The sequence below is a fragment of the Helianthus annuus genome, chromosome 13 (genome assembly GCF_002127325.2).
Source record: "Helianthus annuus cultivar XRQ/B chromosome 13, HanXRQr2.0-SUNRISE, whole genome shotgun sequence".
NCBI lineage: Eukaryota > Viridiplantae > Streptophyta > Magnoliopsida > Asterales > Asteraceae > Helianthus > Helianthus annuus.
In genome coordinates, this window is record NC_035445.2 from 137602402 (window position 1) to 137617025 (window position 14624).

The 14624-nt window shown below is 38.1% G+C and overlaps 2 protein-coding genes across 3 annotated transcripts; both read right to left on the reverse strand.

The window, feature by feature from the left end:
* Positions 1 to 3247: 3247 nt before the first annotated feature.
* Positions 3248 to 5320, reverse strand: LOC110901845. Its single transcript, XM_022148616.1, has one exon. It carries the CDS (start codon positions 5318 to 5320, stop codon positions 3248 to 3250), a length of 2073 nt encoding a protein of 690 aa, XP_022004308.1.
* Positions 5321 to 9996: 4676 nt separating this feature from the next.
* On the reverse strand, positions 9997 to 14168 carry LOC110899534 (metal tolerance protein A1). Of its 2 annotated transcripts, none has more exons than XM_022146418.2 (2): positions 13982 to 14168; positions 9997 to 11226 (listed from the first exon to the last, which is right to left on the reverse strand). In XM_022146418.2, the coding sequence occupies exon 2, from the start codon at positions 11224 to 11226 to the stop codon at positions 10111 to 10113; it is 1116 nt and encodes a 371-aa protein (XP_022002110.1). In that variant the 5' UTR covers positions 13982 to 14168; the 3' UTR covers positions 9997 to 10110. The 2 variants fall into 2 exon arrangements, with proteins under 2 accessions (XP_022002110.1, XP_022002111.1); XM_022146419.2 differs by lacking the exon at positions 13982 to 14168 and adding an exon at positions 12491 to 12692.
* Positions 14169 to 14624: the final 456 nt, after the last annotated feature.

Here is a 14624-nt window from a genome sequence, read left to right on the forward strand (position 1 = left end):
TGATTTTCTTTTTAGGGTACCCTATTTCATAAAAAAAAAAAACTTATTTTGAGGTATTTAAAAGTCTGCAGAACTTTTAGTGAAATAATAAAAGAGAACAAAAATAATAAAAAGTAAAAGAAAAAACACAAGGAAAGACATAAAAAAAAAAAAAAAAACAAAAAGAAAAACAAAATCAAAAAGAAAATCTCAATCATTCAATATTGGAGGTAATACCCAAATAGCAAGCAAGGTAAAAAAGAAGATGTAAAAACTGAGCTTCCAGGGATCGAACATGGGCGGCGGGGGTTACATGGTGCGGCAACTACCAAATGTAATATCCCTCAATACTGACATAAAGTCCATACATAAAATAATGAGGTTAACGGTGTAGACAAAACTTGCAATTGTTATATATTTTATAATGATGGGAAAAAATAGATTTATATTTATTTTCAGTATCATCATATGTAATTTTTTGCATAAATAGGTGGTCTGAGCAAGAAAAGAGTGCCATTAGGTGGTCAAAATTTTTGTTTTCAGATTTAAGTAAGTTGCTGTTTCATACAGCGACTTTCAATGAGATTTCTGCAAAAAATCATGCCAAACTGCAAAAGCTGCAAAACATGTTAGAAGGTTGCTGTTTGATACAGCGACCTTGTGAAAGTCGCTGTATGATATAACTATCTTCCTGAAAGTCGCTGAATCAAATAACAATCTTTCAGAAGGTCGCTGATTCATAAATCTTTCTTGCTGAAGGTCGCCGATTGATATAACTTTCTTGTTAAAAGTCGCTGATTGATATAACTTTCTTTCTGAAAGTCGCTGATTGATATAACTTTCTTGTTAATCGTCGCCAATTCATATAACTTTCTTGTTAATGGTCGCTGATTCATGTAACTTTCTTGCTGAAGGTCGCAAATTCATATAACTTTCTTGTTAATGGTCGCTGATTCATGTAACTTTCTTGCTCAAAGCCGCCAATTCATATAACTTTCTTGTTAAATGGTGCAGCAGGCAGTGGTCACATGTGACTTTTAATTTCAAATTGGTGCTACGATTACATGCAAGCCTGAGACTTTGCAGGAGTCACTGTTTTCCCTTGTCTTTTTGCAGACATGTGATTTGAATTTTTGGCCATTGTTCAAGCCTGCATGCAATATACAGTACCCCTGCATGCATTCTTATGACATGAAATGACTAAAGAATGCAAAGTTTAATTTCATTGTGTAAGGATTCCACTGTATTGTAAGAAATCTACTGTTGTTCAGTATGGATTCGAAAATTGATACACAGAAACAAGTCTTTAAAGTTGAACATAAAGCAAAGCACTCGAGATACCACATTTCGTTTCAAACACCTATCAAATGAAGCTTCAAACCTTGCTTTACCGATAAATTTTCTGTGAACTTTGATCTGCTGAAGATGAGTTTTGAATGTCATCCTGGTCCTCTTAATGCATCGGTGTTGTTTTTGAACAAGGATCACCGGGCGTTTGAGGTATTCAAAAATCCAAATATCTATAGTAACCCATTAAATATTAAACGATCAGATCGATCGTTCTGGGTGCATATGAAAAAAAAAATCCGGTTGGTCCAAGGGTAGAAGGTTTAACACGTGCAACAGGATTCATTGGGATACTGGAAATTGGGTACCGGTATGTAGACCACGCCTTAATAACTGCGTTGGTTGAGAGGTGGAGGCCAGAAACTCACACGTTTCACCTTCCTTTTGGCGAAACCACTGTGACATTACAGGATGTCAACGTGCTGTGGTGGCTACCAATAGATGGGTTGCCTATATTTGGGGCTGACACTGGTATGACAATGTATACTGTAATAACCAAGTGTCAAGAGGTGTTGGGGTTTACCCCTGTTGAAGATGATGTGAAGGGCAAAAGGGTTAAGTCGACGCGAGTTTTACAAGCAATAAAGTTGAATTTTTATGAAAACCAAGCATCAGATGAAGACTGCCTTTTTCGTGCATGTCAAATAATATTTTGTTTGATAGGATGCACAGTCTTACCTGACAATGCAAACCACCTGATTGATATAAAATTTTTAGAGTTTCTTGTAGACTTGCCCGCATGTTCGGGATATAGTTGGGGCAGTGCTGTGTTATCTCACCTTTACAGAAACCTTTGTAACGCTGCAGCACCTAATGCTATAGCCATTACTGGCCTAGTTGCGCTTCTACAAGTGTGGGTTTGGGAGAGGTTTCGTTGTTTTGCTCCTGCTATTGCCGAGTTCCACTACAATGCCCCGTTAGCTGCTCGGTAGTCTGAATTGGAAATAATTAAATTTATTTTTTTGGTATGTATATAAGACTATGTCAATTTATTATTTATTTTTGTAGGTGGAAGGGAAGCTTAACCTGTACAGAGGTTCCCACACATTGCCTGAGAACATATAGATCTCAGCTGCAATTTATGACGGAGGCAACGGTATGGTTGTTAGTTGTTGTTGACATATAAAATTTAAGTTTGTTTGAACACGTTTCTAAAGATTGATTTTTTGTTGTTTCAGTTTAATTGGAGACCATACGACGACATTGTGGGTAAACTCCCCGATATATGTCGGAGTGGTGTGGGAATTTGGCGGAGTTGTTACCCTCTGCTATACTACTCGATTGTGGAGCGTCACTATCCTCAACGAGTGATGAGACAGTTTGGGATGTTCCAGTATATACCTAACCCAATTGCCATAGATAATTCTGAGCATGCCAGGCTTCATTCCATGAACCGGAGCGGGAAAACCGGGTGGAACTGGTTAACTCGTCACGAAACGTATGTTCGTGGGTGGGAGGCACGTCATCAAAACTTGGTCACCGGGGAACTCATCACATCTGTTTCCATTGCCAATGATTACATGCCGTGGTACATGCAACATACCGTGTTATATTTGACGAACCCACAGTTGCCAGCTGGCCCTACGAGCGGTTTTCAAGACGAAGGAGCAAGGGTCCAAATGATGGTATATACAAGTTTAAAATTATTGAAAGTTACCTTTATTATTGTTAGTATAAAAATTAATTATTATTTTTTTTGCAGTCGGAGACGATGGGTCTAATTCACCGATCTCAAGATCTGGGCGTTATTCAGGGTGCGGCGTATCGGGCCCTTGAGATGTCTAATGTTCTAGAATACACACAATATCCGACTCATCTGACACAGGAGCCGGTGGAACTTGTTTCATATCCTCGTACACAGAGGTTAGGGAGGCCCCAACGTCGTGGTCGTGGTGGTAGAAACGTTCAAGAGACCGGGACATCAATAGGTGGTGGTGTGGAATATGGAGTTGGTAACGTCATGTGGTTGCTCACCCCTCCAACAGCAAATAGCGATAGCATGGGAACAAGGGAATCTAAGCATTTGCCATTTCCCGCATGAGCACCGACTGCGTCTGTATTCAACGGTGTACTCGTTTCCACCGTCATCATTGGTTTCTTCCCTTGAAACTACCGCGTAGCGACCTTCTATGACATCGTAGACGGACACTTCATGTTGCATGGCTACGGAATGCAACTTGTTAAACCTGGACCAAATTTGAGGGGGTAGAGGGGTATTGCAGCTTTGGGCCATCTGCGCGTGCCGAGCATACTCTGATACGTCCTTGGTGAACGTATAATGAATCAAGGATTTTACTGGCAGGAGTCTTGCTTCACGTAAGACATTATTCATAGACTCGGATATGTTCGTCGTAATGTTACCCCAACGACGGTTTCCGCGGTCATGAACAATAGTCCACTTGCTTTTGTCGATGTCGTTCAGGTAGTTCCAAGCACCCTGATTTAACATCTGCATTTCCCTCACAGCCCAAACATACTTTCTGCGTTGACTTGTGCTCCCGATCATCCAACACAGCTTCCTAAGAGATTTGGTCTTGAACCTACCACTAAAATTGCTTCTTACATGCCGAAGACAATAACGGTGGTAGGCATTTGGTTCCCTCCAATCCACAAGGTTCTCCATCGCATTAATTATCCTGGCATGACGGTCTGATAGAACACAAATTCTACTGTTACAGTCTCTGGTGACGCATTCCTTCAAATTTTGGAAGAACCAACACCAACTATGAACCGTCTCTTCGTCAACTAGAGCGTACGCCACTGGCATTATGTAGTTGTTGGCGTTTTTGGTTACCGCAACCAACAACTTACCACGATACCCTCCTTTCAAGTGTGTGCCGTCCACAGAGATGACAGGCTGGCAAAGATGAAACGCGCGAATAGAAGGACCAAATGCCCAAAAAACATATTTGAATGTTGGATGTCCTGGAGCCGAGTGCGGGTGATGAAACCATGAAACCACCGTACCAGGGTTTCGAGACTGAAGCCGTAACACATACTTTGGCAGCTCCTGAAAGTTGCTTTCCCAGGTTCCATATATCCTCTCAATTGCCTTTCTTCGTCCATGCCACGCCTTCGTATACGTAACATCGACAGACATCGCTTGCTTTATATGCGTCCTGATGTGTTTCACCTTCAACGCAATGTCTGTACGAATTTGTGGCAGGATGTGTGCAGCGATATCCTTAGATCTAAGGCACCTGTTGTTGTTGCGTACCGCCGTGGAATAACAACTATGGGCAGGCGCCCAGTTGGTAATTTGCCACAGGTGTTGGTGTTTCTGCTTTGATGCCGTTGCACGCCATTCACACAAACGAGCATGAGGGAAAGGGTTTTTAAAATTTTTGTTTCTGGTGTAGCATTTAACTTTGTATAAAGTTGGTTTGCTATCCGTCACAAAAATTTCCCTTCCACGGCGAATGTTCCATTCTCGGATAGCAAGGTCCACCTCCTGTTTTGATTTGAAATACATGCCGAGACGTATCTGTTTTACTTTTGGATTCCATACGTCCATTGGATTATCTTCATAATCCGGACACATGTAATCTCTAAGTTCCTCGTCCTCATTTGGGTCTTCATGTGTCCCTGGAATGATAGGCCTCGGCTGAGCCAGGGTCAACTGAGTGTGTTGGTTGACTGCAGCCTCGTCGTCAGAAGTGCCATCGTCGGATGGTGGTGCCTCTTCACTTTCAGAACTTTCTTCAGTGCTGCAACTTTCCGAATCATCAAAACCGTCATTATTGTTGTCACCGACCAGAAACTGGGAGGACAGACCTACTATGTTATCAACAGGAGGCATGAAGTGGTGTTCTTGAGTTGTTTGCCCGTATCCCTCGTCATCTTCATCAGAATCTTGGGTGTCAACAACATTACGTTGTGTAATGTCATGCAGAAGGTTTGTGAAACTCATGTGTTGGACAGGATTGACTGCCTCCCACTGAACATAGATCTCGGCAATGAAGTTGCTATCCGATACTTCTGCTAAATAGTTCATCGTTTCAACACATCATCGTTGAAAAGTTTTGTTGTTTGAGATATGCCCTGAAACGTGTACCCTAGTAACAATGAAAGGTGCACCGATTCTTACTGTAGTTGAACATCATTACAGATTGAATCCACGAATTGGTCATACGACGATTTATGTCGCATAAGGAAAGAGGTTGTTAGCATGGATTGGTCAAACTGAATAGCCCCGTTAACAAAGGAAAACACACCGCCCAAATATAGTCTTACGAGGTATGGCCGAAAAGAATCCATGAACTAAGAAAGTGTAAGAAAGTGAAATGTTAAGAAATGTTAAGGATGAGTGGGTTGTGTAAGCTGTATTTCGTTTAGTATCTATCTGTTTTAAGGAAAGTTAGTGTGGGTTGAGAACCTAATACAATTGGTATTTATAGTGTTGGAGTAACAAGATAGTTGGTGGAGCCCACCATCTTCTGGGTTAATATACATATAATAATTATTTTTTAATATTCTAAAAAGTAAAAATGTAAGTTCTCTTAAAACAACTTTAAATACATATACGGCACCGTTCATTTCAACTAGTCAGTTAATCGGATTTTATTATTCGTTTGAAGTGGTTCTATTTTTTTCGTTTGAACCATCATTGAAATTATGTTTATAACGGGTTCGCAACAACAAGGCATGTTACAACACAAAATTTAACAGGGTTATTTATTAGGTAATTCAACAACATTACAACATTACAATAGAATCTGTCAAACTCGCAAATTACATAAATGCAGTACTATTTTAATTACATGCAGCCGAGGCCACTTTGTTAAAAATAACAAAACCTAAAACTAGTGATACGGGCCCGCAAAAATTGGGTCTGTCGCATGATAGAAGATACATAGCATCCTTTCAAGTTGAGCTTCCTAACGCAACTCTTTTGCGAAAGGAAATGAGAGGTCTGAGGTTAAGGATGCTGATAATTCTGCAACCTCGGTGATGTTCGGCGAACAACATTACAATAGGATCTAAATCTCCTACCGAAAACGGGGGTGATGCCCCCACCAGAAGTTGCAGAATAATTTACGGGAGGAGGTGGTAGATGAGAACTGCCTCAGCGTCTGCTAAATCTTTCATAAGACTCAATATCAGTCGTAGATGCATCCAGAGCAGCAGATTTTATTATCCTCGTACACCTTACGGGAGGAGATGGTAGATGAGAATAATCTTTCTCCTCCACACAAGATCTTCCCACTTGGTATACGAAAAATAAAACTGAGAAAAACATTATGATGAATGAGGTCCCGAATGATCCAAGAGCATGATGATACATTAACCAAATTTTCGAATCGCCAGAAATATCAACCAACGAACATCTTTTATGAAGAACATCATATAGACACAATTGAAAATTCAACATTATATTTTTTTAACAAACACAGTATGTTGTTACATATGAATTGTTGTGCATCTGTAATGTAATATAGTTGGGTTATAAAACTGAACATTTCAAATTTCAGAACAATTATAAAATTCTCTCCCTGCAAAACGGTCAAACACCAACTTTCATTAACATTGTAGGATGAATCAGCAACCTTCATTAACATTGTAGAATGAATCAGCAACCTTGAATAACATTGTCTTATGAATCAGCAACCTTCATTAAAATTCTTGTATCATTCGGCGACTTTCAGCAACATTGTGATATTATAAAGCGACTTTCAGCAAGATTGTCATATCATTCGGCGACTTTCAGCAAGAAAGTAATATGAATCAGCGACTTTCATCATCATTGTAATATCATACAGCGACTTTCAGGAAGATAGTTATATCATACAGCGACTTTCATAAGGTCGCTGTATCAAACAGCAACCTTCAACATGTTTTGCAGCTTTTGCAGTTTGGCATGATTTTTTGCAGAAATCTCATTGAAAGTCGCTGTATGAAACAGCAACTTACCTAAATCTGAAAACAAAAAGTTTGACCACCTAATGGCACTCTTTTCTTGCTCAGACCACCTATTTATGCAAAAAATTCCATCATATGTGCTTTGAAGCTCGTTTTCCTTGTTGCTAGCATTCTCACCAACATAACTCCCGACTTCGATGACCTTGCCTATGACAAGACACACGGGTTTGACACCATCATTCACTGTTGAAGATGTTGAATGGTTTCCCCTTACGTGGATTTAAAATAATTGTTTTTACCTGCATTATCATTGTTGGTGACTCCATTAGCACATTGTGCTAACTCATTTACGATTTATTCCCCACTTGTATGCCTTTTAACCAAAAAAGGAGAAACAGTCTACCCCAAATCTCTTATTAATCTTGGCTACGTCGGTGATCTCTTGGTACTTTGTGGATGAAAGTTTTTTTTTTCTTCTAGGTTTGGCTATATGTCGGTGATTACTGAGAAAATATTTATATCTTTTACTTTTTATTTTTTTCTGAATTTTTGTCGAATCCGTCATTCATATGTTGTTAAGTACCGACAAACTGTAGCAATTGGTGATCGTTTTTAGTAGCGTTAATTATATAGGATTAAAAAGTCAAAACCTTTAAAAAGTTACAACGGACAATATTTTATATATGTCGGTTAATCCTATAATATATAAAAATGTTTTATATGTGCATTCAAAGCAGTCTAGGTATGTAAGATGAAAAATGTTGCATCCGCACTGAAATAGAGGTTTTCTACGCTTCTCGCACACCCTATATCATTCACTAGATCTTTGCTGATGTTTTCAAGATTATAGAAGATGATATGACTGTACGCTCATCGAGTATAATAGGTAGCATGTGCATCATGTGTAGTCTTCTGACTTCTATAATGTGGCATTCTTACAGTCCTGGATATTACATCATCTGAATGGTAATTCTTGTCTTCCTGTCGAATGAGCTAACGAATTGTTCCAAACTCCTGATTGTTGTACCCAAATGATTCTTGTCCTCAATTTGTTTGTTTGTGTAATGTTAAACGAAGGAACACGACAAGCTCCATAAGTGTTCATTTAGTTTGATTACATGCATAGTCACAAACCACTAGGGCCGTTCAAATTGCTCGCCGCTCGTCGCTCGCTCGACGCTCGTTCAGAAATTGTTCGAAAAATGCTCGTTCGATTTGACGCTCAGTTGTAAATGAGCCGCTCTGCTCGGTTCGGTTTGTAAACGAGCCAAGCATGAGCAAAGGTCCGCTCAGCTCGGTTCGGCTCGAATTATTAGTTTTAATTAGTATATATACATGTACACTTACATATATAATAAACATGTATATACACATATACATACACACAAATATATATTATACATATATATATACACATACCTAAATATATACACATATTACACATACATATATACAAAAATATAAATTAAATTTAGAGTTTTATATGTACCATTCTCTTAGATTTTGGTCCACTATATGCAAATTTACAACTATATCTATACGTACTAGCCCAACCACGCCGATAAAAAAATTAATATCAAATCTAAAAGTTAAACCATAAACCGTTAAACGATAGTCTGCTCATTGCCTGAATGTTTCATGTCGTTATCCTAAATCGATCGTCTCCAGCTCTCAACGTAATTGTTCGTGCGATATAATCATCACCTCGTCGGCCACAACATTGTTATTCATAAGAAATATATTATGCCATGAAATGTGGATGTTTTTAAAGACATAAAAACTTGCTACTCAATATTGTCACTATCACTCTCAGAAAAATTAAATTGGGCGACACGGTTGTTCAAATCGCTCAAACTTCGCTCGACGCTCGCTCGGGATTTTTACCGCTCGAAAAATGCTCGTTTGATTTGAGGCTCGGTTCTAAATGAGCCGTTCCGCTCGGTTCGGTTTGTAAACGAGCCAAGCACGAGCAAAGGTCCGCTCGGTTCGGCTCGGCTCGTGAACAGCCCTACAAACCACGATGGCAGGCCCAACCCTTGGAATAGTTTAATTGGTTTGATTTTATGGAATAGTTTGTTATTGTTTTTTTATTTTTTATTTAGACGCAGAGCGGAATCACAAAAAGATAACGTCGCAGAATAAATAAAAGATATATTTGTTATCTTTTTTTTTTTTGTTATCACAAATAAAGTAGTATATTTGTTGAATGAATAAAATGCACCTTTTACCGTGAATCTTTGAAGTTGATAACTTACAATTAAAGACTGAAATTGTAGAAAGGTAGAGGATCCTGTAAAAAGTGTGAGAAGTGTATTATAACACTATAGAGGATCCTGTAAAAAGTGCTCAAAGTGTGAGAAGTGTGAGAAGTATATTTGTTGTCACAATCTATAACTCCACTTCTAGTCCAAGTTATGCTCTTTTAGTCTTTTTCTTATGTTTGGGCCTTACATCATTTCGTGTGCTGTTTTTCTCTACGTAATTGGTCCAAGTAACAGTCCGCTAACTCTTACATCAAATTCTTATCAGATTTCGAGCCACGGATCTTTTTGGATTTCATTTCTGATTTTCTCTTTAAACGCTCTTTTATGGTACCTTTTTCATGAAAAAACTTATTTCAAGTGTTTTATAGATTTTATAATGACTTTTTTATACATGCTTTTCACAATAATCAAATTGATGATCAATATAAGGCAGAAGCCTTTGCAACTTCCATCAACATTCTTTGCATAAAATGTGAGTCTCTCTTGACTATTTTTTAAATAACAATAAGATTCACCAAAGGGTTTCTTTGAAAAATGAACAGCAGAATAACAAAACAACATCAACTAACCCCATGAGATGCACCATATGTTCCACTGAAACTCACAAAATAACAACAAAAGACCAAATCTGAAAAAACAGAACATGTTTTTATTCTGATTCTTATTCTCTCTCAATCTGGATAGTCACATGACTGATATTATACTCCCTTCTAATGTAATCAACAACCTTATCCAACACCATATCCGCATTCGCCTCGCGCCTGATCTTCACATGACACGCTAACAAAACTTTCCCGACTGTAATCGCCCAAATATGCAACTCATGAATCGCGACAACTTCATCAATCTCACAAAGACCGTTCTCTAACCGCGTTGCATCAATCTCTCGCGGTGTACTCTCCATCAAGACCTCTAGAATATCGCGCAACATGTTTATCGTCGTGTACAACACTATAACGGAAAACAAAAGCGTGCATATCGGATCAACAACTTTCCATTTGGGATTGTACCATATGATTGCGGCCCCAATCATTACACCGATACTCTGGATCAAGTCCCCGAGCACATGAAGATATGCGCCTTGAACGTTTATATTACTCCTTTTCGTCTTGTTTTCCAATAGAGGTTCGTGAGTTTCGGTATGCTGATGACGGTGCACGCTAAGCCCATGAACGTGCGTGCCCTCGTCTTCGTGGTTATGATCATGATGCCCGTGATGATGTCCATGACCATGATCATGTCCGAGTATGAAAATCATGAAAACGTTAACAAACAATCCGACGGTCGAGATTATAAACATGAGACCGCCTTCAACCGCAACTGTACCATGAACAAGTCTATCAACGGCTTCGTAAACAAGGATACCGGTAAGTAACCATATCATCTGGATCGAAACCAACGTTCCAAGAATCTCGATTCTGAAAAAACCATAGGATTGTTGAGGCGTAGCTTCCCATCCGGAAGCCCAAACCGAGAACAATGAGATAGCGAAGGCTGCAACATCGGATAACAAATGGGCTGCGTCTGTTAAGATTGCGAGACTGTTTGCTTTGAGTCCTCCGACTACTTCAACCGCCATGAAGAGGAAACAGATTACGACACTGGCTAATAGCTTCCATGTGGACGATGAGCGTTCTTCTGCGTCTTTTGAGCTGGTTTTGGCGTCTGAGAATCCGCATGCTGCTCCTGCGCATACTTTGCTCGCAACATAGTTTTTCTCGGTGGTTTGTGTGTCGGTTGATATGTCGATTGAACGTTGATCGTGTTTAGGATCCATCTGCATATAGATAATAGTTTATGGTCAGTGAACAACATTGTATATGTACATAGGGTTGTTAACAAGCCAGCCAAGCCAGGTTGGGCTCAGGCTTGGCTCGGTTTGCAAGTCAGCTTGTTTATCTTAACAAGCTGAAATGTTGAGCTCGAGCTCGGTTTGTAAGTTGGCTTGTTTATCTTATCAAGCTGAAATGTTAAGCTCGAGCTCGGCTTGTAAAAAGCTTGAGCCACGCTGGTGGCTTGTCGAGCAGCTAGTTTATTTAAAAAAAAATAATCTTATATTTATATATGTAAAATAAAATATGATTTATTTAACATACTCAAAACTAAAACTAATGAACTCCAGAAATTGTAACTAATATATATTAAAAGAGTAAATTACGATTTTGGCCCATGTGGTTATATCACTTTTACCCATTTAGCCCAAAAAAAATCTTTTAACATCTGAGCCCCCAATGTCTATTTTTCTAACCCTTTTGGCCCCTAACACTAACCCCATTCATTTACTTTTAGGGGCCAAAAGGGTTAGAAAAAAAGACGTTAGGGGCCAAAAGGGTTAGAAAAAAAGACGTCGGGGGCTTAGATGTTAAAAAATTCTTTTTGGGTTAAAAGAGTAAAAGTGATATAACCACAGGGGCCAAAATCGTAATTTACTCGTATTAAAATTTGGGCTATACTTTTGAGATATATTAAATTGGGTTTGATTTAATCGAGCCAACAACGAGCGAGCCAATGAGCCAGTCTTATCTTGGCTCGCTTACAAACTGAGTCTGCTCGGCTTTGGATGGTTTACAAACGAGCTGATTTCGAATGAGCCATGGGTTGCGAGCTATTTGAAGATTAAAAAAAAAAAGAATACATGATGTTAGATTCAACTGGTAGCAACAGCAAACAAGGTTTGATTAAAGATAAATCACAGCCACTAGAAGATGTTGCTAACAACAATTTTGTTTGTAAACATTACAGAAAGAAAGAAAAAAAATTAGGGCTAAAACATTTACAAGAACACAAAGAATGTAGTAATTACCTTGTGAATAAAACGTACCAAACAGATTATGAATCAGGGTATTTAAATGCACGTATAGAAGATAAGAATGAGAAATCCAAATATTAATACACGTTTCAAATGTTTTATGAAGAATCGAATCTAAAAAAACGAAATGTAACAAGGAGAAAAAGAGAATATATATATATAAGTATTTAATGCAATGCAACATGCGTTTTAGAAACATGTGAATCATGAACGGTGAGATAGAAAAGTTAACCTTGTGAAATCGTATGGATTTTGAAATGATGGGGTGTTTCAGATGATTGAAATCATGATTTCTGTTGGTACTTTCAATCGATTGCCGGAGAATAACCGACAGAATTTTGGAGCAACAGATTATGTTATCACATGATTACCTCACGGCGTGGATGTGGGATAAAGATGAAAATACAGATTTTCTTCGGAAATAAATTGCATTGCTACTTGCGGGGTTCAGGTGTAAACCAGCCAAGAGATAGACTAGGCAGCTAGGTTCGGCTCGGCTTGTTAAATTTACAAGAGTTCGAGCTTGTTTCAAGCCCTAATTTTAAAACTCGAGCGTAATTCATGAGTAGTTTTTTAGAACTCGAATTCAGCTTGTTTATTATTTATATATTAATTTTTTATGTATTTATAAATTAGGGTTTGTAATTATATTTATTATAATTTTTATATGTAACATAATCCATATTATTTAATTACTTTATATATAATAACTATAACTATTCTTATTTATAAATATATATTTAATATCCTAAATAAAACCACATAAACAATAGGCCCGTTTATTAAAAAACTGATGTTTAGGCTTGAGCTCAGGCTCGAGTTTTTTTAAGCTCAACTCAGTTCAAGCTTCTAACAAGCTAATTACTAGTAACGCATGTGTAGCTTGACTCTACACCACCAGTACTAATAGGACTCCTAGAATTTATGTTGCTTTTTGTAATGTTTTTCTTTTTTTTAAGTAATCTTTTACCACTATAATTTTTTTATTTTAATGTTATCCAGTGACATATAATCGTGTTTCACGTGTGATATGCGAAAAGTGATCTTGAGTCACCCGATATTTGAAAAGTGACACAATAATAAAAGAAAATAAAAAGCAAGCCCTCATCTAGAGTTAGGTTTGTCATACAATGTTACTAGTGAAACTTAATTAGTAAGCCAAGCCGAGCCCGCTTGTTTATCTTAATGAGCTGAAATGTTAAGGTCAAGTTCAAACTTATAATATGCTCTCATGTAGATATATATATGTATATATTAAAATTTGGGCTATACTTTGACTTACAATTTATATATTAAATTTGAGTTTAATTGAATCGAGCCAACGAGGCTAATGAGTGAGCCAAGGAGCCAATCTTACCTTAGCTCGTTTACAAATTTAGCCGGCCACGATACATAATGTTAGATTCAATTGGTAGCAACAACAAACAGAGTTTGATTAAATATGAATCACATTCACAGCCACTAGAACATGTCAACCACAATCTTGTTTCTAAACATTACAGAAACAAAAAAATTGGGGATAAAACATTTACAAAAAAAAAAACATAAAGGACGTAACAATTACCTTACCAAACAGATTATGAATCAGGCGAACGTTTTACGAACATGTGATTCGAGAAAAAGGCAAAATAAATGAAGATTTAATGCAATGCAACAGGCATTATTATACAAACATGTAATTCGAGAATCATGAACGTTGAACATGTGAGATTGAAAGGTTTACCTGGAGAAATCGTATGGATTTTGGAAGGATGAATGATCAGATGATTTGTGTTAGTAGGTTCAATCGCTTGGTGGAAGCAACGAGCGATAGAATCACCGATATGGAGCAATAAATTCTGTTATCACATGATACCAATGTGGGATACGATTTTCTTGAGAAATAATTTTGCTATATAGTATTGAAAACTTTGAACATTGCATTGTTAGTTAGGGGGTGATAGGGCTCCTCAAGTAGTCTATATCGTGGTGGGTTAGTTTCAACTAGGGCGCAGCATGTAAGGGCCGGGGAGGGGGCGCCCGCCCCCCCCCCCCCAACCGAACTTTTCGGTTAGTAGTGTTACGTATGTGTTTTTCGTATAGAAATTTTTAGGGATATACGTTTTCACCCCCCCCCCCCCCCCGAATTTAAAAAAAAATTATGTATATACGTGTTCGACCCCCTCGGTTTTATAAATTTTTTTTTGTATATACGTATTCGACCCCCGGTTTTCTATTATGTAGCCCAAATAAAATACTTAATTAGCCCAAATCAATTTATTATACACCAAAATCATACAAGCCCAAAATAAAAGCCCACCATCCAAAAAAAAAATAAACCCAAATTCAGTCCTGGTGGAATACGAGCATAACCAGTCGCACGCACA

Excerpts from the sequence above, each read along its gene's own strand:
- LOC110901845 (XM_022148616.1), bottom strand. The coding sequence starts at position 5,320 with ATGAACTATTTAGCAGAAGTATCGGATAGCAACTTCATTGCCGAGATC.
- LOC110899534 (XM_022146418.2), bottom strand. The coding sequence starts at position 11,226 with ATGGATCCTAAACACGATCAACGTTCAATCGACATATCAACCGACACA.